We start from the raw sequence: 21,564 nt of genomic DNA, 5'->3' as shown, positions 1-21,564 counted from the left end.
CGCATGATTACAAAAGTAACCACTAAGAAAGAATTTTTCGAAATCTCAATTAGTGCGGGAGAAATTAATTAAAACCCCTTAATTTCTGCGAAATTAAAAACCTGTCATTGAAATTCAAATCCCTTATTTTCGAAGGCTTTCCTCCATTCAAATCATTATTCAGTAATTCATCTCAACTTTTCTCAAGTCAAATCATAATGTTTCTGTCTTTTGCTTTTATTTTTTCAAAACTAGAAACGAAGTTTTTAAGAACATCACCACAGGCGGACTATCGACTATCCTTTTGAATTTAGAAGAGTGCAGTTTCCTGTTAAAGTTTGCTTTGCAGTAACCATTAATAAGTCACAAGGACAGACATTAAAAGTAGCAGGAATCGATTTAAAAGAAGACTTTTTTTCACACGACCAATGTTATGTAGCTTGCTCCAAAGCCAGGTTCATCAAGCAGTTTAATAATTTTAGCACCAGAAAAAAAACTAAAAATGTTGTATACAAAGAAGTTCTAGCTTTTGGGCAAAACAAATAGTTTGTTATGTGTATTTTTTTTATTTGCGTAATTCATCATTTGGAATCGTCATCCGCAACAGCGTAACATCAAAAATATCTGATAAAATATCTCAGAACAAGATAAATAAAATCTGTGAGTACACATTTTATTTATCTTGTTCTGAGTGAATTTGAATAAATATCAGTTTTTCAATTCGATGAAAAAAAAACGAACTTAACAACATTGACTGGACACTTTTCCTTAACCTAATTCCACATAAATGATTTAAATAACCTTTGTTACTACAGTATTCGCAACTCCAACGAACTATAGGGGGCACTGCAGTCGCACTGTCTAATGGCGGAATTGAAAACTAAAACAAACGCATGTGGTAACGAAGAAAATGCTAAAAGTGTTGTGATTTTTGTTCGTATGTATGATTTTTTCGCTTTATTCGTTTGAAAAGATTTTTCAAAGTCTTTTGGTTATTCTGACCCATATAGAAAGAGATTAGAAACCAAAAAGTATTACGAAAGTAAACAATTAATGCAGAACACACAGTAAGTTGTTCTGAAGCAGCCATTTTCACGATGTTGAATTCGGAATTCATAAATTTTTGGTTCGCTTCGAACGGCATTTTCATTTTGTACCGTTTTTTCTATACATTAGTACATATTAAGTTCAGTTTCGTGACATTTCCAGCATTTGTTGACATTTTTGTCACATATAGTGCACATACGTGGCAGACTGTCAAGAGTAACGTTTAACACTAGATAATTTATTTCTATGACTATATGATTGGATATCCAAAGAAATCATGCATTTAATTCATTCTTCATGGAAATGATTTACCTGATATGCGAAATCTTGTCAAGATACATTATTATTTCACACAATTTGAAAACCATAACCCTATAAACAGATTTTTGGCGAGCTTTTATTTTTTATTGTTCAAATTCTTAACGTTCTTTCTGGATTTTTCAATCTGTTCTGCGATAAATATTTTCAAGAAAATTTATTTGCATACTGTCTATTTCAGTAGGATACTGTAGTAACAAAGGTTATTTAAATCATTTATGTGGAATTAGGTTAAGGAAAAGTGTCCAGTCAATGTTGTTAAGTTCGTTTTTTTTTCATCGAATTGAAAAACTGATATTTATTCAAATTCACTCAGAACAAAATAAATAAAATGTAAACTCACAGTTTATATATGGTGGTAGTTTTCTTTTCAGTTGATTGACCATTATTTCTTTTTACTTATCGAATTCTGTAATCTTACTATCATTTTATTCCACTCATGATAAAAATTTAAAATGGTTTAACTAAAAACGCGAAAACTCGCCAAGGCTACTTTGCTTGCACAATACTAAAACTACTATAACCCTAAACAAATTTGGCGAAACCTTTCAGCTGAGAATAAAAGGAATAAAGTAAATTCTTTCTCGGTTAAACATTTTTCATTTTGTTCTACGATAATAAATTCAAGAAAATATTTTGCATACTGTCCATTCCAACTAAATGCTGCTGTAAAATATGATTAGTTAAATTAATTTAAGATTTAAAAAAAACTCATATTCTTACAAATTCATACAAAACAATAAAAAATTTTACCTGGTATAACGTTATCCAATTTTGTTAATCCAGAGTTTTCTTGTTTACGCTTCCACCATTTAATACTTTTTTGAAAGAAATAAGAAAAACCAACATTATTTTGAGAAGCTCGAGAATACTACAAAGGGACGAATTAATTTCTGTAGCTGAAAGCAAACTAAGACACATCGATTGCGTAAATAAATACTCAGAACAAACTGCCTGTGTTTATGTCAACAGACACACGTGATGCGCAACGTGGCAATGTTTTAGTAGCATTCGCAGTTTTATAAATCACCGCAAGATAGCGTATTCGAGCGCTGGAGTTCCGAATCCTACTGAAATAGACAGTTTGCAAATAAATTTTCTTGAAAATATTTATCGCAGAACAGATTGAAAAATCCAGAAAGAACGTTAAGAATTTGAACAGTAAAAAATAAAAGTTCGCCAAAAATCTGTTTATAGGGTTATGGTTTTAAAATTGTGTAAAAGAATAATGTATCTTGACAAGATTTCGCATATCAGTTAAATCATTTCCATGACGAATGAATTAAATGCATGATGATTTCTTTTGATATCCAATCATATAGTCATAGAAATAAATTATCTAGTTTTAAACGTTACTTTTGACAGTCTGTCACGTATGTGCACTATGTGACAAAAATGTCAACAAATGCCGGAAATGTCACGAAACTGAACTTATAATGTACTAATGTATAGAAAAAAACGGTACAAAATGAAAATGCCGTTCGAAGCGAACCAAAAATTTATGAATTCCGAATTCAACATCGTGAAAATGGCTGCTTCAGAACAACTTACTGTGTGTTCTGCATAATTTTTTACTTTCGTAATGCTTTTTGATTTCTAATCTCTTTCTACATGGGTCAGAATAACCAAAAGACTTTGAAAAATCTTTTCAAATGAATAAAGAACAAAAAATCATACATGCGAACAAAAATATCTATCATTTCCTAAGTTTAGAAGCAATTTATATGTTACAGCATGCGTTTGTTTTAGTTTTTTCATCGGCCATTAGACAGTGGCTGCAGCGCCCCCTATAGTTTGTTGGAGTTGCGAATCTGCTTTTACGTTTAAAAATGTACGTTTGGGGGATCAGCAGGAGGGGATGATTACCAACCTCCTGACTTTCAGAAATCTGTTATTTACGTATATGTGGGCGTAGTTTTTATTGTTTTTCAGTAGAGTATTCATTGATGGAACATGTATCCTTTGACACTCCTGAAATTTTCTTTGAAAAAATGACAGACCTGTGTTTCTGTGTAATGTACAACGAGCGAAAAGTAAAAGGAGCAGTTCTTTAATGCTTCACCCAAGAGTACCCTAGATGGCGCTCAATGTATTGGTCATGCTTCAATCAATCAATCATGTTATATATTCCTCTGTGATGACAGTTTTTTAGTAAAATTTTCAAGTTAATCGTGATTTTTTTAATGTTTTTGTAATAATGTAAGTAAATTTCGATGAATTGATTCAATTGTAGAGCATTGAAGATTCTAGAAATTCCTAAAAGCCTTCAGTAAATTTAATTTTCAAACGCCTACTAAAGACCACGCCTTATCGCATGTTCATCAACATTTAAATTTGGAATTGTTGATCTTGATATGAGCATGACATGATCGGCTAAACTTGTAGGCAGGTAATTAAAACATGTTTATTTAAGGTAATTTGTAATCATTTTAATAACTAACTTTTCTTCTCTCCATTTCTCTTTGGTCAGGCTAGTAAAGTTTTGTTTTAAACAGTTAAATATCCAAAATGTATGTTTTAAGTTTTAGCATTACATGTGTAGTTTAATATGCATTTTCAACTGTAAACCTTTGGATTTTTTCTTTAAATTGTAGTGTAATAGGTACGATGTGAGAAAAAAAACATTGAAATTGTGTTTTGATAAAGATGGAAATCACTTTAAACTTAAAAGAAATGTATGCCCCGTATTTTACAGCGACATTTTATCGCGTTGAAATACTTATTTCCAAATTTTTGTTTATGAGAACAAGTATTTTTGTATTTTGTCTTAAACTGAGCCCAAAGTTAACGATTTGAATATTTTTAAAGTAGTGGTAAAATAAAAAATATCGATACACATTTTTTATGTTTTAGTTTTTCAATTTTGCCACTAACTTTCGCACTTCTGGATACTTTATTTCTGTACTAGATCTTATTGCATGATTGAAACAAGTTGTAAGGAATGTCATGAAACTATATTTACAAAGAAAAAAAACCTTGTTTAATTATTTATTACTTTGTATAATAGAAATCTTTTCCCTAATTTGCAGTTAAAATGTGATCTATGAAAGCTGGGCAGTGCAAAAAGGGGATTGGCAGCTAAGAAATAAAAAAAATTCCATGTAGTTATTTTGTGTAAAAACTGTGTGTGATTAAATCTTCAGACTTGTCACTTTGTGTTCTTGATCTCACGGAACTGAATGACGTAAAGATATTCTTCCATTGTTACATCAGTGATGCCTAATCTTTTTTTTCTCGAGAGGCAAGGACCATACCTCACATTAAGATTATCCTGAGTGGCTAGAACTAGTGAATGCAATGAATGTTTGGCCTTTTCAGCCCCCTGCCGAATACTGTGCGAGAAATGTCTTTTTTTTTCTTCACGGCACTGAAATTTTATACATTGTTATTCATGCTTAATGGAAATTAGAAATGAAATCCTGCTGCATTCTAGTGTTATAGTGCATTGCCATTTTTAAGGATAAGGGGAGGTGGGGCACGTTGGTCCGCTTTTTTGCTTATTTTTTATGTCATCAAAAAATTTAATGATCAGCTCGATTTTCTACAATAAGTTTCACTAAACATTCTCAACCCCACAGATTTTTTTGGAAGTGTTGAATTGATAAACTTTTTTTATAAGTTTTTTAACGGAACCTCGTAAAGTGGACCAACATGCCCCACAGGTAGGGTACGTTGATCCGTTTGCTTGGGCACGTTGGAACGCATAACTCAAACAACATTAATTATAATTTTAGTGATGAATACTATGAAACTTTGTAACTTCCCTATTCTCTGTTGTGTGTAGAGTGAAAAATATTAAGTTTAAAGATCAATATAACATATTAAATTGATTTTTTGATAAATTATCTTTATTTAAAAAGAGCAATAAGCATTCACCATTAGTAGTACACTATCATTTTTTTTAAAAATTAAAAGAAATATCATAGAGTATTGTTACAATTATTGAGATTTAAGAGCAAAAAAAAAAAAGTTTTAAAATTATGTGGGGTGGTTTGGTAAGGTCCAACGTGCTTCACAAAGAGTGGACCAACCTACCCCACCTTCTTGGTCTGAAAAAGTGGTGCCATAATTTTTTCTTTTTGGAAAAAGATGAAAAAATTGCGAATTATATTGAACTAAAAGAACTTACTTTAAGAAACAAGTTCAATTAGTTTCCTGCAATCTTGATGAAAACCATTAAAAAAAAATAAAGTTAGTTTTTTGAAAATTACTCAGGACTGTTGAAATAACACTTTCTGGAATAAAATTTGTTCAATATAACTGTACCATGTGATTTCATTATAGGATTTGTAAAACCATAGGTGGGCAATTCCATGGTGTCGGACGTAAAAAATGAAGAAAAATTTCTTAGTTTTAATTCCATTTACCATTTACCAAATATAAACTGTTCCAAAATGATCAAATTTATTTACAAGATACTTACTACATCCCACTGAATAAAAAATCACGTTTTTCAAAATAGATCCCTAAAGTAAAAATTAAAAAAATTTAAATAGTTGGTGTCGGACGTAAACACACAAATAGTAAAATTGATGGTTCACTTAAAAATTATTAAAAGTCTGTGAATTAGCTTACATTTTAATTTTAAAAACAGCATAATTCTAAAGTACACTTATGATTGAAGCATATATCACAGTTTTCAAATGATATTATAAGGAATAAAATTATTTAAAAAAATATTTTTAGCTTGGTGTCGGACGTAAATTGTTCATATTGGATGTAAACTATTGCTCTTAAATGTAAATACATAACAATGATTACAGTTATAAATATGTAAATTATAGGTTACATATACTGAAACAAAATTTACCAAGTAAATTCAAAAGTAGGGTTGATTGGGGTAAGTGGATCACCCCTCAAAAACTGAAATATCCATATGGTTTTTATACTTTTTTACATTGATCATGTCATGGTTCATCATAGTGATCAGTTTTGTATATATTTGGGTTGAGTGGAATTTTTTTCTAGGTCAGAGAACTTAGTAAAAAAAAATCTGAACAATATTTTTTGGCGAGTTTAAGCAGCATTTTTCAAAGAAGTGTTTCCCGGTTAGCATTTATTTTTTTATGATCATTAAACATTCATGTACAGTTTAACTTAAAGTGCATACTGCAATCAGAGTTTTTGAGTAAAATATTATTAAAAACTGTTTTAGAGGAGGGGCCCCCACCTATCCCGTAAAATTTTGTATAAGACGTCCCCACACTATGGGGTAAGTAGTCCCCCCCCCCCCCCCAACAGTGAGGATTTTGAAAATCAAAAGCAACTTTGATGAAATATTTGTATTAGTGAAATACAAGACAATTATGATGACTTAGTAGGAATTGATAGTTCAGCTACAAAAGCTGGTGCTTAGTTATTTGTGAAACTAATATGAAAGAAAACCATCAAGATTTATATGGGTTGAATGTTGATAATGGTTCTTCCTTAGCCAACTTTACATAGACGCAGTCATTTAGTGTTTCTAATTTCTTTTTACACTTCTAGTTTTGGCAAATTTGCCAAAATTGATCTTAATCAACTGTATTACGTTCATCCAACACATCTTTTCTCAAAAGGGGTACTACTTACCCCTATGGGTCCTAAATGTATATACAATAAATTCACTAAGTTGTTTTTTATACATGTTTCACTTTAACTTTGAAATTAAAGGCATAAAAAGGAGAAACACAGTTGAAAGAATATGCTATATAAAGGAATATAACAGTGTCGGACGTAAAAATTTTTTTACATCCGACACCTAGATTTTAGTAAAAAATATTCACTTGTTACAAAATGAAAATAGGTTACATCAAAGAGATTGAAATTCTTACTTTGTACCCAAAAATATATGTATGTAGCTTTAAAATTATTGGCTCAGCATAATTAACTGCACATTTTGGTGTCGGACGTAAAACACTTCATCTACCCCAGAGGAATTCTTTTACAAATCAAAATGAATTATATTTTGACACATTTTTGTAACATCACCAGCAACACTCTGTATCTTTAAATGGTTATTCATCTCAATTCATAATATTAGCATGTATTTTTTGGAAAAAAACGAATTTCTTTGAGAGTCTCCAAATATGGTTTGAAAATACTCAAGATGTTGACCTTGGTTTAACCTGCTGTAACTGATTTATGACTGAAGTGATCAAATTTTAGACAGGCATTTCAAAATATACAACTCTTTACCTTTAAAATGACACCTCATTTGTTTACAAATTTTAATTTTGAAAATTTGATCATCTGGTTGACCTTATCATGGAATTGCCCAGATGCTATTTGTTGGTCATGAAATAAAATAAAAAATAGTAATAGTGTTAAAATAATTAATACCGGTCCAATGTACCCCACCTTCTCCATTCAGTAATGAATGACCATAAGAACGGATTCAGGGGAGAATCAAAGGTTCAGCTGACCCCCTGTCACAAAAATTTTATTATGATTATTATCAGTGTTCACCGATAAATATCAGTCGATATATATCCGATATTTCTTTTGAAAATATCATATTTTAATATCTTCAATATTTATTCTTTCAACTACAGTCTTTTCAATACAAAAAGTATATTAATCATATTAATATTGTTCATTTATTATTAAAAATAACCAAAGTGTTATGTACTATATTTTTATGATGTATTAATACATCATTAATATAACAAAGTAATATAATATTCCTTTTTTACTTGTATTTTATATTCATAAAATTATTAGTAATGTCACAATTTTAATTCATATTAAAAGTGCCTGATTATATATTAAATGTTGGTCAGAAAAAAACAAAATGTCGTATGATTGTGCACTGACTAATGCATATTTTCTATTTCTGAATCATAACTATAAAAGTAGCCAACCAAAGAAAAATGAGTAACATAGCTAAGGCGAAATTAACTCCATTAAAATTGATCGAAATGTAAAATGAAATATAAGATATAAGTAATGAAAGAAACTAATTTGAAGTCTACATATTATAATTATAAGAAAATAAAGAGTGATTTGAAGATGCATTTACTATTTTTACGACTTTAGTTTCTGCTAATTGAAGATATCTGATATATATCAAAATATCAGGTATTTTGGATATTTTCCAAAAAATCATGAAATTTTCGAACTCTGATTATTATTAAACTTCATCTCTTAGATCCGAAAAAATATCACATGGAATCAATGTTTAACTTTTTTTTTCTTGGCTCTGTGAGTTATTTCTATGCTGCTTCATGATTCAAAGGATTGACTGGGTTCATTTTCTGAGCTATTGCTGTTTTCAGTTTCAAAAGAACAATAATTTCAAATGAGTTTAACACTTTTCAGATTCTCTTCCACCTGAAACCACTTGCTGTTTGTGTGCTTTTTCCAACCATAGTTAATGGTAACGTAACCAGCCTGTTTGCCTAAATAAATCCTGTAAACCCTTATTTTAGGTAGGTTTATTTTGTGCAGATTTGATTATTGATTGTACATGGTTTAAGATTTGACATTTTTATTTTGTTTTACATGTACAAGCTTTGATTTTACGCGGAAGTGGCGTTGCAAACTGTTAAACTGTGAACTTTTATAAGTGCTCAGCCTATTAACTTTTAGTGGAAGCTTAGTTCTTGGAAAAGCATCTTATGTACTTGGAAAAGTATCTTATGTATTATTTTGGGCATTCAAGTTATATACATAAAACACTCAAAGCTTGGTATCTCAAACCCCTTTTTTTTGAAACCCTTCATATCTCAAAAGAAAAAATTTCCCCTTCATTTTCCAGAAATGCGCCTCGTATTTCCTGTAGTTATTTCGGAATTTATGAATGTCGCAGTTCCATTAACAATCTGCTGATGCAGAATATAAAAGTGGTGTTGCAGTGGATCACAGCACACTGTAGGATTAGGGGAAACAAACTCGCTGATGCTCTAGGAAAGAGTACTGTTGTTGTTCAACTATCGAATGAGCCAGTCTCATTCAATGAAATAAAATTATATAACAGGAAAACTCAAGGAATGTTTATTGGCAAGACCTAAAAGCTAAAAGCAACCACCAAGTTTGGTTTATAAACTGGTTTTGTCCCATTGGCACCAAGAGCAGAGTCAGTAGCCATGCTTTGACTTTTAACTGACCATGACTGTTTGTCAAAGCATCTTCACCCTTTGAGGATTGTCGAGAGTCGAAATTGTCCTCTTTGTAACTCAAACCAAAAAATGAACATTCGCCACTTGCACCCAGCTTTCCAGACGTAGCCTGTACGACTGTTATTGTTAGGTAAGAGAACGTATCGGCAGCTAAACATTTTCACTTCATTGTTCCTGTATTGTTCCTTGTTCTGTGTTTTATGTTTGTTTTTACTATTTTATTTTTTGTCACTTTTTCTTGCTGCCAGCCATTGGAAATAAATTTAAAAAAAATAAAAAATTCGGAATTTATTTTTTATAACTCTTGATATATCGAAATTGTCACACAGAAGCATGCTTCAATTGTCGTTCTTCCGTGGCAATTTTTGTAGTAGAACCAGTTCAAAAGGCATTTGCTTGTAGTTTTTCATCCTTTTACTTGAAAATATCAAGGATTGTGGCGAGATAATAGGGGAGTGTGAGTATAAATAAGGGAGTTGCTGTAGTCTTTTTTTATCTTGGTATTATCCCCAGAATTTAGATTCTTTATGTTTTCCTTCAGAACATGTTGAACACTTGGAGAACAGGGAGTCAATTTTTCATCAGTTTTCAAGCAAAAAGCTCTTCAATGTGCTTTTGGTTTAAGATAAAATTAGAACTTTTAAGTATATAGATCAAAAAAGAAAGTTGAAATTGGTGTTCATTTCAAAAACTTTTTCAGTACACTTTTCACAATAATAATAATTAAAAAAAAGTAGTTGAGAAAAACTATGATAAAGGAAAATATTTTTAAAGGAAAAATAAGAAGTACGCCTAATCAAAAGCAGCTAGTAATCAGTCAAAACATTGGATACTAGATCGTGTTACATCGAAACAGGGATGCAAATAAATTTCAAATCTAATAAAATGATGAAGAATAACTTGTCTGTTGTTATGCACAGTGGTTGCATATTACATAAAGATAAATGTACATAGCACATGTGTAAGTAATTGTGAGAGTCACTAATGTAATTTTTTTAAACCTTAATATCTCAACATCTCGAATTTTTTTCTCTTCCCGAGAGATTTGAGATATCAAGGTTGCACTGTATCTGTATTTATAATTACAATTTAATGTTTAATTAATTTGCTGAAAATGAAACAGTTATATTTAAAATATATAACGTAATAAAAGTTATCATAAAGTGCAAATAATTTTAGGTACATACATAATTAGCGTTAAATTTAAAGCATTGATATTTTCTGCATATCAGCAGGAAGATTTTTTACTGGTTTCTAGCGCCAACTTGTATTTAAAATGTCAATTTGGCACTAGAATTTTTGTCGTTAAATTTATTCATGCAAAGTCTCCCAAATTTTATATTTAAGTCTCCCTAATTTTTAACTTTCAATGCTGGCAGCTATGACTTTGACTTGGAGTCGTCTTTAATAAAAGTTATTTTTTAAACATTACAATTTAAGTCTTGTATTATGTCTTAAAAATAAAACTGTTCCTAGCTACTTAATGTTAATTTTTTTTTGGCTTTGTAGATATTGCATTTCTGTCCTAACCCATAACGTAACAATGAGGAATACTTTATGCTGATGAATTAAAATGTGCAGTACCATACCAGCAATTATGAAGGATCAAAAGAGTTTTGAAGTTATTGTGCAAGATTGTGCTGCAGAGAAAAAAGAAGTGGTAGATAAGCTCTTTCAGAGGTCTGAAGCTCGTCTTGCCGAGTTAGAGAGAAAGAAATGCGAGAAGGACACAAGAACTTCAGTTTATGAGCAAACAGATTATTTTAATGCAACTTTCATTCAGCAAAAGCAGGTGATTGAAAGAAAACTTTCAGAAGCCCACAAACTTAATAAAAGCAATCTAGCCTTGTATTTTGATGAAATTGTAAAAGATTTCCAAGATCTTCAAAAATGTCTTTCCGATTCCACATTATTTTTGCCAACGTATGATATCAAAAAGGCTCAAGAAAATTTAAAATCTTTGCAAGATGAAATTCAGTCTGTTCAGAATAAATTGCTTCCCAAGAAAAAATTTGCTTTTAAAAATAAGAAAAAAATGCAGAATGGGATTAAAATTTTAGAAAATGTTGATAAAAATAATTTTAGTGATACCAACGATTCATTTTCAATGGTAAAGCTCTGCGAGTGTGGATTCAAGAACCTAGCAGATCAAAAATTAATTAAATTTCGTCCTGAAATTGAGAAACAAGATGTTGGATTACATCAGTTGCAAAATTGTTCCGTTCACTTATATGGTGCACCTAGCACTGTATTTATTAGTGGTTTAAGTAATTGTCAGATATTTGCTGGGCCGGTCTCAACATCTGTGTTTATAGAAAATTGTAGGCATTGTACTTTTATTTTTGCTTGTCAGCAACTAAGGGTGCATAGTTGCTCAGACTGTGCTTTTTATTTGCATGTTACTAGTAGAACTATTATAGAAGATTCTAAAGATTTAGTATTTGCACCTTATAATTGGAAATATGATGGTCAAGATGATGATTTTATTGTTGCTGGCATCGATAAAGAAAACAACAACTGGAATTCAATTGATGATTTTAATTGGTTAGTTATAGGTACACCTTCTCCTAATTGGTCTTTTCTAGATGAAGAAAAAAGAAGGTCATGGAGTTGATTAACTGTATTTAGGTAGTGAGATATATTATAAAAATGTGATATTTTTTATTTTTTGATTATTGTAATTGTTTGAAATTTTGCTCATTAACTGCTAACAAGTCTTTTGTGTATATATACTTACATAAAGTAGAACATTCTTCATCATAGCTTAATAACATGGGTATTTACTGAGTCTGGGAAAAATTATGTGTATTATATTTATATATCAGGGGCTGAAATTCAGAATGGAATGGCAAAATTCCTCACATTGGTTTTTGGTCTCTTTGAAAACAAAGCAGGGGGGAGCCACTACCCATGGCAGATTTGAGGATTTCCATTAAAACATCATAAATCTGCTTCTGTTTGACTTATGTTGCAATTAAAAAAAAAAAAAGTTTAAATGTGTCAGGTTTATGAAGATATGTGTATTTCTAACTAGTGTCTTAAAAAAAAAAATCTTCCCCTGCAAGTTTTTTCCTTTTTCATCAAAAATACCTAGGAAATAAAATCTAGAATATTTTTGTATCTTTAACGTGAATTTGAATTTTCTCTTTAAAAGTTTAAACATTAATCTTTGAATATTATTTTAGAACTTCAGTCAACTCTCAAATCCACTAACCTGAAACCTAGAATTAACTAAAATTCATGCAAGATATAAGCAATGAAATGTACAGTTAAATGTTGAATCTGAAAATGAATTATATGTGGAAAAGGAATGAATTTATATTTTTAAGTCTTATTATAATTATTTTCATTCTATGCTTCATTGCAGCGATGTAACAGGTTTCACTCTTTTATGCTTACTTTTTGGTTACACCTTTTATTAATCTATCATCCAGACATTTCATTATTTAGATTTCATCCTGTGTGCCTCATATGTCTGAATCTATAGTTTTTTAGTGAGATGGAAAAAAAAAACTTAATTCAGAAACAACTCCTAAGCCAACAAACCCTTTCAAAAAATTTTAAAAATAAAAAGACACGACTTAAAAATACAGCAGGGCTCCAACAGGTCCTTCAAAGTGCTTTATTTCAGTGACCTGCTACAAAATGCCTTTAAAAGGGGTTTATTTTGAATTAAAATCCTTAATTATTTTTACATGGTGCTTTTTTAATCATTTAAAAAATGAAAAGTTGAGGTTTCCCCCCCCCCTTTCTTCATGGTGCTGCAATAATTGTAAATATTGGTAATAAAATAAGTGAAGTTCATGAACAGAATCGCCAATCCTATCAGTAATTCATGAAAATGGCAAATGTTGGCGCCAAGCAGCATCAGGGTTGTTTGGTTTAAACCGCATGGTTTTTTTTAAAAAATGGTTTTTTTTTTTTATTTTTTTATTTTTTTATTTTTTTTTAAAGCCAAAAAAAAATCCATTTTACAGGTTTACATTGATTTCCCCACACATATTGAAAAATGTAAAATTCCATTTATGCTAAGTTCCTAGCTAAGTTGCAGAGATAAATACTACAATTGCAAAGTTGCTTCTTCAAAATGTATTACAAGCTTTAATCGAAAAAAATATTAATATATTTTTTATTTCATATATGTGCCATAAAGCAGATTTCAGTCAACTTCCATCATTATGCTTAATTTGCATGATTAGTTAAGATTTACTAAGGATTGAATCTTTTATTGTAGATGCAATCCATTATATTGCTCACTCCTGTTGCAGGTGTGTGACATTTTTGCCCATTTATTTGCACTTTCCTGGAATTTTAACTTTGACTTGTAAGGTAATCAACAGTCTAACTTAATTGTTGCACATAAAAATTAAGATTTGTTCTGCAGGTGAACACAAATAATATTTTTTGAATCAAATTAAAAAAAAAAAAGTTTATACTTCACGTATATAACGTTTTTGGCAAAAAAAATTTCTTGAAATAGAATTTGCTACACATGTATTCGTTCTAAAGAGTTTGCATTTAATATTTTTTAAACTTCAATGCTGGATGCAACATGTATGGCAGTAAATAAGCTGTAATTTAAGCCATGTTACACCAATTTTTGTATTTTTGATTTGGTTCTTTGTTTTAGCGAAAGTCGATATCTTTTCGAAGTCTTTCCAAAATAAGAACGGAGTCGAATATAGAGCAGCACTTTTTTTTAAAACTTTGTCAGTACAACAGCAATCGATTTTTTGATTGTTCAATCATGTACTGTTGTACATTTTGCTTTACTTCAATATTTGCGACATTGTGTATATAAAAATCAGTTATGTAAGATCAGAAAGAAAAAATATGAAAATTGTTCTTTTGAAAAGATTATGCTTAAAAATATAACTTTTACCTTTATTCGATAATTATTCATATTATGTTGGTTTTATAAAGTTTTTATCTTGGATCTTCATTATATTTTATCTTAACCTGCGTCACAACCACTTCTTGAAGTATTTCGTATCATAAAGGGTCTATATATACATGCATACTAATATGTTAATCAAGTCAAACATTTCAATCAATATTTCCCCGTAGAAAGCTGTTTTAATTATTTAATTTAGTTACAAGATTTTGTTCTTATCTCTTTAATTAATCAAGAAATTAGGTATAATGTGACTATTGAATAACTGTTAATTACATGGAACCTTAATTACCTTCCGAAAATTTATTGTTTTTCTCGCAAATAGTATTTAAACCAAAAAAACCGGTTTTTTTACCAACCCTGAGCAGCATTTAGCTTTTTATCTGCTTCCGCTGTATCACTTCTGCCTGAATGCACTATAGGTGTTTACGTTCAAGCAAGGGCACCCATGTGCAAAATTTTAAGGGGGAGGGGGGCTCAGATATTTTCGCATAGAATCCGATTTAAGTACAAATTAGTTATTAAAATTTGATATTTTCAATAATTTATTCATTAATTGCTGGAGAAGAAATGAAAAACTCACTGGTCTGTTAAATCTTTCACATGATTTTGCTAAATCACAATCTTTTTTTTTTTTTCCTCCAAAAAGAGAAGAAAAACCATCACCGGTGGGTCACTTTTTTTTGAAAAGCTCTCGATTGTTTGCGGGTTAAAAAAGATTGAAAAAGGCTGGTCTAGCTGAGCAATGACTTGGATGATATTCACCAGAGTTTGGGGAGATTAGTGAGAAAGAAATGTGTTTTTGGCACAAATTTGAGTTAGAATATTTTTTTCAAAACTACTGTGAAAGAAAATCCATTTCAATTTGTCAATTACCCTTTCTCATTACCCAAAGAAGGCATAAACATTTTCAAAATCATAACTTATCAAAGCCACATTATACTTTTTCCACCTTTCCAGAAAATAGTGCTCCCCATAAATCTTGGATGAAAAATTTAGCCCCTGTATAAATATATGTATATTTTTTTGTTGGTTAGCTGTATTGAAAAATCAATTTGCTAATAAAAAGTAGTTTTAATCATTACAATATTTTTTGGAATCAAAAGTACATTTTGTCCTATTTATTAAGCTGCCTTTTCTATGTTTCTTAAAAAGTAATCTATGCAACCTGGTAATTTTACTGTTTTATTACTTTATGTAGAATGAGTATTTTTATTTTTTAAACGAATGACACTAAACTGTAGAGATGAATATATGACAAAATATTAATCAGTTAAGAGTTCTAACGTAAGCATTTGTAAGCTTGACTGGTTCATGCCTTGGCTTGCTTGTTTCAAAATATATCAAGATTAATGTTGCTATGTAAAATAAAGTTATTAAAATTAGTTTCAACTGTCTTTTTTTTCTATACATAATGTTCTTTCTTTCCCCATCCAAACCATGCATTGTTGCTAAGGGTGATAGTGTACTTGAGTAAAATTTTCTGAAGACAAATTTTCGGAAACTCCCCCCCCCCCCCACACACACACACACCATAAAAACTGAAAAAAATCATTGGATTTTTTTTTTTTTTTTTTTGTGAAAGTTTTTATTGTAGGAATGTTGTCAGTCCAAAAATTTGGAAGCAGCAACCCAAAATAAGCAGATTACAAAACCCCCAATTGTCGCATAGAAATTCTAAATCTATAAAGCTAAATAGTAGGGTTTGGAGCAGAAAAGCATAAAGTAATATCAATTTTTTTTCATTAAAATATTGAAATGTAATTGATAAATAATTTGAACTTATTTTTTTTACATAAGATGATACAAATTACTTTTGATTTCAGTGAAGAAAATATTTACCATTAAAGAAAATCTCATTAGGAATGTTTTTTAAATTTTTGGGATATTAAATTTTTTCCCATTTGAGGCAGTGAGTAGCAAAGGGATGTAAGTGGCAAAATTAAAAATTCGGAGATAACCAGCACACATGGTAGGTGAACTTCTTCTCTGTCTTGAGTCAAGAGATAGGGTAACACTCCCAGTAATTGGCACGGCACCAGTGATTGGCACTTCCAACAAAAAATGTCCTAAAAAAGACTCGTATGCAATTTTTTTAAAATAGAAGGCTATATACCAACTGAATGTACATTAATTTTGAAGATTATAACTTCAATTCGTGTTACTAAATGGCCACAGTATGTAGGAAAGACAAACAATTGTGGCTTGTGTCAAATCAGCCATTTTTGTTGCAAAAGCTTCTTCTCTAGCTTAAGGGAAGCATGCACATAAATCTATTAAAATCCGACTTAAAATATATTTTAAATTTTTGTTGTCAAAAGTTTTGTTTAGTTGAAAGGTGTTACTTTAATTGTGTAGAAATATATTTTTGTCCCTATTTGGAATTTTAAAATAATGATGGGTGCCATTTACTGGTGCTTCAATTTTGCTAGTCCCCAGTAATTGGCATGTCAGGGTGGCGACAGATCAGGGAGATCAGGGAAAAGTCAGGGAACTTTATTAATCAGGGAAATATCAGGGAAATTTGAAAAAATTACAAAAAATCAGGGAAAATTGATTTTGTGAAGAAAAAAATTTTTTTTTTTGCTTTACAAAATTAAGTACTTTAATTCCCTACGCACTTTCCGCCAATTATCTGTTCAAAAAAAAAGTAAAATTAATGAGGTGCGATTATACACTGCCGCATATTTGTGCATCTTTTTTCCTCAACGTCAAAGTATTGAATCTTACTTATTAACCACAGGATGAACTTCCTAAGATTGCTTCTGTGTCTGTTAGGTTGTTTATGTTACCTAGCTTGAAATTTCTTTTTACGCTTTTAATGTTACGTAAAATAAACAACCATACAGGCAAAGAGGAAGCCTTCATTAATGCCTTAGCTCCTTTGCCTTTATTCCATTGTCTCGAAGTAATTAGCGTCTGTAATCACGATTTCAAGAAGAAATCTTTGGTTTTTGAATTAATGCTGATAAAAGCTTAAAAGTTATTACTTCTTCGCGTTTTTAATTTAATTGCTAAAATTGAACTAAACTTTGTTTTTTGCCGTTATACTATTTTTTGTCACTGCAGATTATAAAGGTTTTCTTTTCTTCAGGCTTAAGTGATTCTTTAATTTTATAACCAAGTTGTATTCTTCTTTTATATATTTTGAAATTAACTAATTGCTTTTTTTTCCTTTATTTCAAAGTTGTTTGTTACAAAAGAAATCTAAGATTTTTTTTCATTACATACTGTTAAAATCATTTGAAATAGAGTTAACTTGTGTGCTTAAGTAAATATCTTTTGTCGGATGTCTTGATGTCTTTTCGTTCATAAGCTCATTACTTTTTGCATTGAGAAAGGCGTTCCCTGAAACGCCGAAACATGTGTCTGCTGTAATCGGCAATTTTTGACGTTGTTTTTCTTACTTTAAATATCTTTATTTTTTTATTGTTAAAATGCTGTATTCATTCATTAAAACCTATATTCTTGATTAGAGAAAAGCTCCCTATGAATGGATGTCAAATGGTTTCATCTGATTTGCATAAATATGTCAATTAGTTATATAAGAATAACTACATTACTTCTATTTTTTCACTATTACTTGTTATTATTGCAACAATTATTATGCAGTTTGGAAACTTAGTTCAAAATAATTTCAATTACTCTTTAGTTCTATCATAAATACACATGTTTTTGAGGGAAATTTTAATAGTTTCTTAAAATTCTTATGCTAAGTGGTTTCTGGAAGTAAAGTATTTTTTTTTTTTTTTTAATTTTCTCTGATCTTTCCATGTAGAAAAATTTAATATACTGTTTTGTAGGGTTTTTTTCCAAAAAAATTGACTTGATATGTTTTTTTTAATCATTTTATTAAAAAGGTAGCATTTTTTAAAAATATATCTTTAGTTCAACAACTTTACACAACTTAAAACATTTAAAATACTGCATTTTATACAAACATACAATGGATTTCAAGTAGAGCAAAGAAAAAAACCATTATTATTGGTAACGTAAATCAGGGAAATTTGGTGAACTTAATCAGGGAAATCAGGGAAAAGTCAGGGAACTTTTTTTCACAATTCCTGTCGCCACCCTGCATGTGTGCCAAGTACTGGGGAAATGGCGTCAATTCCGCGATAAAGCTGAGTGAGGTGTCATTATCTTCCGTTTTTTTGCGTAGATTACGAATATGATAAAGCGGAAATTGAAATCGGTAGCTTTTGTACAGTAATTGTCAAAAAAAGCATCAAAATCATCAATTTTTGAAGTTGCTGCTTTTTGTCAATTGGAGTGACTTTCACCAGAAAAAAATCCAAATGAAAGTTAGTCGGTAATTAATTTTATACTGGGGGCTCCGTCCTTTGCTCGATTCGCTCGCTAACCCCTGTTCGCCACCTACGGTATCTCAATGCCGCCTGCAGCGGGTGCTTTTTCAAGAGAAAGAAAACCGACTTGTTGCATTTGATAAATAAAAAAGAGGAACACTTATGCAAAAAAGTATGCTATATGAGTTTTTAACTATACTGGGGGTAAACCTAACTTGGTAGCATTCGTAAAATCAAAACTGTTAACCGAAGGATGAAACAACATTAATTTCAATGTCTTTTCCATGGAACATTCCAAATTTGTTTTTATTTCTCTAAAATACTTTTCCAACATGAAGAAGAGTGATTTAGCATTAATTTATATAAAACTAGTGGCACCCGCAGGGCTTTGCCCGTACAGTTGACTCCCGCTACAACGGAATTCGACTTACGCGAAATGGCTATAACGCGAGTTTTTTGGGAGCAACGAATTTTTGAGCTAAAGTGAATTTCTCGCTCTCAACGCGAAAATATTTGGAAAGGAATCGTGATGCGAAGTTTTGGCTTTGTTATTGGCTACTAAACATTGACTTCGTGAATGTACTTTCATCCTTTCATCATCACTGACTGCTCAAGTTCCCACGCACTGCACTACAAACATAGCTTTATTAGTGTATCACTTCTCCTGATTTCTCATTTATTTATTCTAAATATGAAAGGTGATGAAATATTGTGGCTCCTAGATACGCTGTTTCACCTTAAATTTGAAGATGGAAACAAAAATCGAATGTTTGACAATTTAAGAAAAGGTAAAGGTTTTTGATACGCTTGAACGACTAGAAAGAAAGTCGAAGGTATCATGACAATTAGGTATGAATGAATCTTTCATACGTATTGAACTAAAAGTCCATATAAGTCCAGACATTAAGTTTTAATATGAAGCTCGTAGAGAAGTGTTTAATCAAAATGCAAACAATATGAAATTGGAATCTGCTCTTGTATTTTAGATTATAGAGACCCTGAAAGAGAGGTGTCACCATAGATGTAAATATTATAAAAGTAAATGCTAAGCTACTGTATTTAAAAAATGTTAGAATGAGGATCAGATTGCACAGCATAAATCGTCATCTTCAATTTTTAAGTTATAAATGTAACTTATTGTACCTACTGTATAGTACTCTTACAGTGCAGTGCTTTATTATTACTACATACTGTAGGTATCAAGGGCAAGGGGTGAAATTAGAACTTCCTTGCTTTTGGTACTTTTTTATTTGCAAAAATGTAAAAACATTTATTCTCCAGCCATTAATGAATAAGTTATTCAAAATGAAATATTTTAATGACTCGTCTGTCCTGAAATTTGTTTCCATGGAGAAAATGCCCTCCTAACCCATGGAGAAAATATCTGAGCCCCCCCGAAACAATTTTGCATATGGGCACCCTTGGTAAGTACCGTACTGTTTTATTTTTATTTCTCTCCTTCCCATTGATCATTGGTTTTGTGCATCTCAACAGTATTTGATGTTGAATAATGTAGCTTTTTTAAAAATACGTTAAAAATTCAGCTCTTTATGCAAGAAACGGTATTTATAGTTACAAAATGGTCTGAAACAGTTTAAAAGGTGTTTTAAAATGTCTAAAATGATTGGGTATGTTGATGAAAAAATCATATACACAACACTTTTCCACAACGCGAAATTTCGACTTATGCGACGAGTCTTGGAACGCATCCCTCGCTTAAGTTGGGATCCGACTGTAATAGAAAAATTAAAAGGTCTTTTGGTTTGCCTGTGTGGCGAATTTTCTCTCCAATTGGTTTGTACCCATGCTACGGTTCTACGTTATAACTTCGTATCTCGCCAATTGGCTTGTGCCCATGTTATGGTTCCACGTTATGATAATTTCGTAATTTACTCGTCGATCTTATGATAGTTTTGTTCTTAAAATTGGAATAGAAAAAGAACTAAATCGAATTTTTGAAAAATCGCTTTGAGGTGCACACCACCATGCTACAAACTAATTTTGTGCCAAATTTCATGAAAATCGGAGGAGCGGTTTAGGCGCTATGCACGTCACAGAGATACTGACAGACAGACAGAGACTTTCAGCTTTATTATTAGTAAAGATAAAGAAAACAAATTCTTCCCCATATTATCAAATTTATATGAAAAATAGGCTTAAAATTGGAATAGAATGAGAACAAAATCAAATTTTCGAAAAATCGCTTCGAGGTGCACACCCCTATGCTACAAACTATGTGTCAAATTTCATGAAAATCGGGCCGAACGGTTTAGGCGCTATGCGCGTCACAGAGATCCTGACAGACAGATTCTGACAGACATAGACCTCGACAGAGAGACTTTCTGCTTTATTATTAGTAAAGATTACCTACTTTACATCAACATTACTCATGTTTCTCATGATGATAAAATTTGTATGTAATCTAAAAGTAAAAAATAAAGTGATTTTCCAGTTCTATTAACATGTGCCAATTACTGGATCACAAGGTGTCATACACTGGGGTATCAGGTGCCAATTACTGGTGATTTTAGTAACTTTTTATATGCATATTTTTATAAAAGTATCGATTCAAATATTTTTGATTTTAGTGAACCAAATAGATGCACAGATGTGCACTGTTTGATACAAAAATATTTGCAAGAGAGTATTTTTTTCCTAAGTACTGAAAACAGAGGTAAGTTTAAGGACAAACTCTTAAAGTGCCAAATACTGGTTTCTTTACCCTAGTACTAGTAGCCCTGGTAGGTGCAGCTATACAGTATGATTTAGAAAAAAATTTCAATGAAAGCCTACCTAGGATGTTATCTTTAAATGTGTTTTACTCAAAACTTGAAAATGTCTATTTACATCCCTTTGTTTCTCACTGCCTCATTTAATAATTTGAGAACCATAAGCTTTGCAGCATCATGGCAGTTTGCCT

General features: G+C 30.8%; 1 protein-coding gene across 1 annotated transcript; it reads left to right on the top strand.

Moving 5' to 3' along the window:
* Positions 1–3,504: 3,504 nt before the first annotated feature.
* LOC129222664 (tubulin-specific chaperone C-like) lies at positions 3,505–12,426 on the top strand. Its single transcript, XM_054857194.1, has 3 exons — positions 3,505–3,733; positions 8,644–8,753; positions 10,953–12,426. The coding sequence occupies exon 3, from the start codon at positions 11,017–11,019 to the stop codon at positions 12,055–12,057; it is 1,041 nt and encodes a 346-aa protein (XP_054713169.1). The 5' UTR covers positions 3,505–3,733; positions 8,644–8,753; positions 10,953–11,016; the 3' UTR covers positions 12,058–12,426.
* The last annotated feature ends 9,138 nt before the right edge of the window (positions 12,427–21,564 follow it).

Source organism: Uloborus diversus, chromosome 5 (assembly GCF_026930045.1).
Source record: "Uloborus diversus isolate 005 chromosome 5, Udiv.v.3.1, whole genome shotgun sequence".
Classification (NCBI taxonomy): Eukaryota; Metazoa; Arthropoda; class Arachnida; order Araneae; family Uloboridae; genus Uloborus; species Uloborus diversus.
The sequence above is the reverse complement of the archived record's forward strand: the minus strand, read 5'-3'. Positions and strand labels throughout refer to the sequence as shown.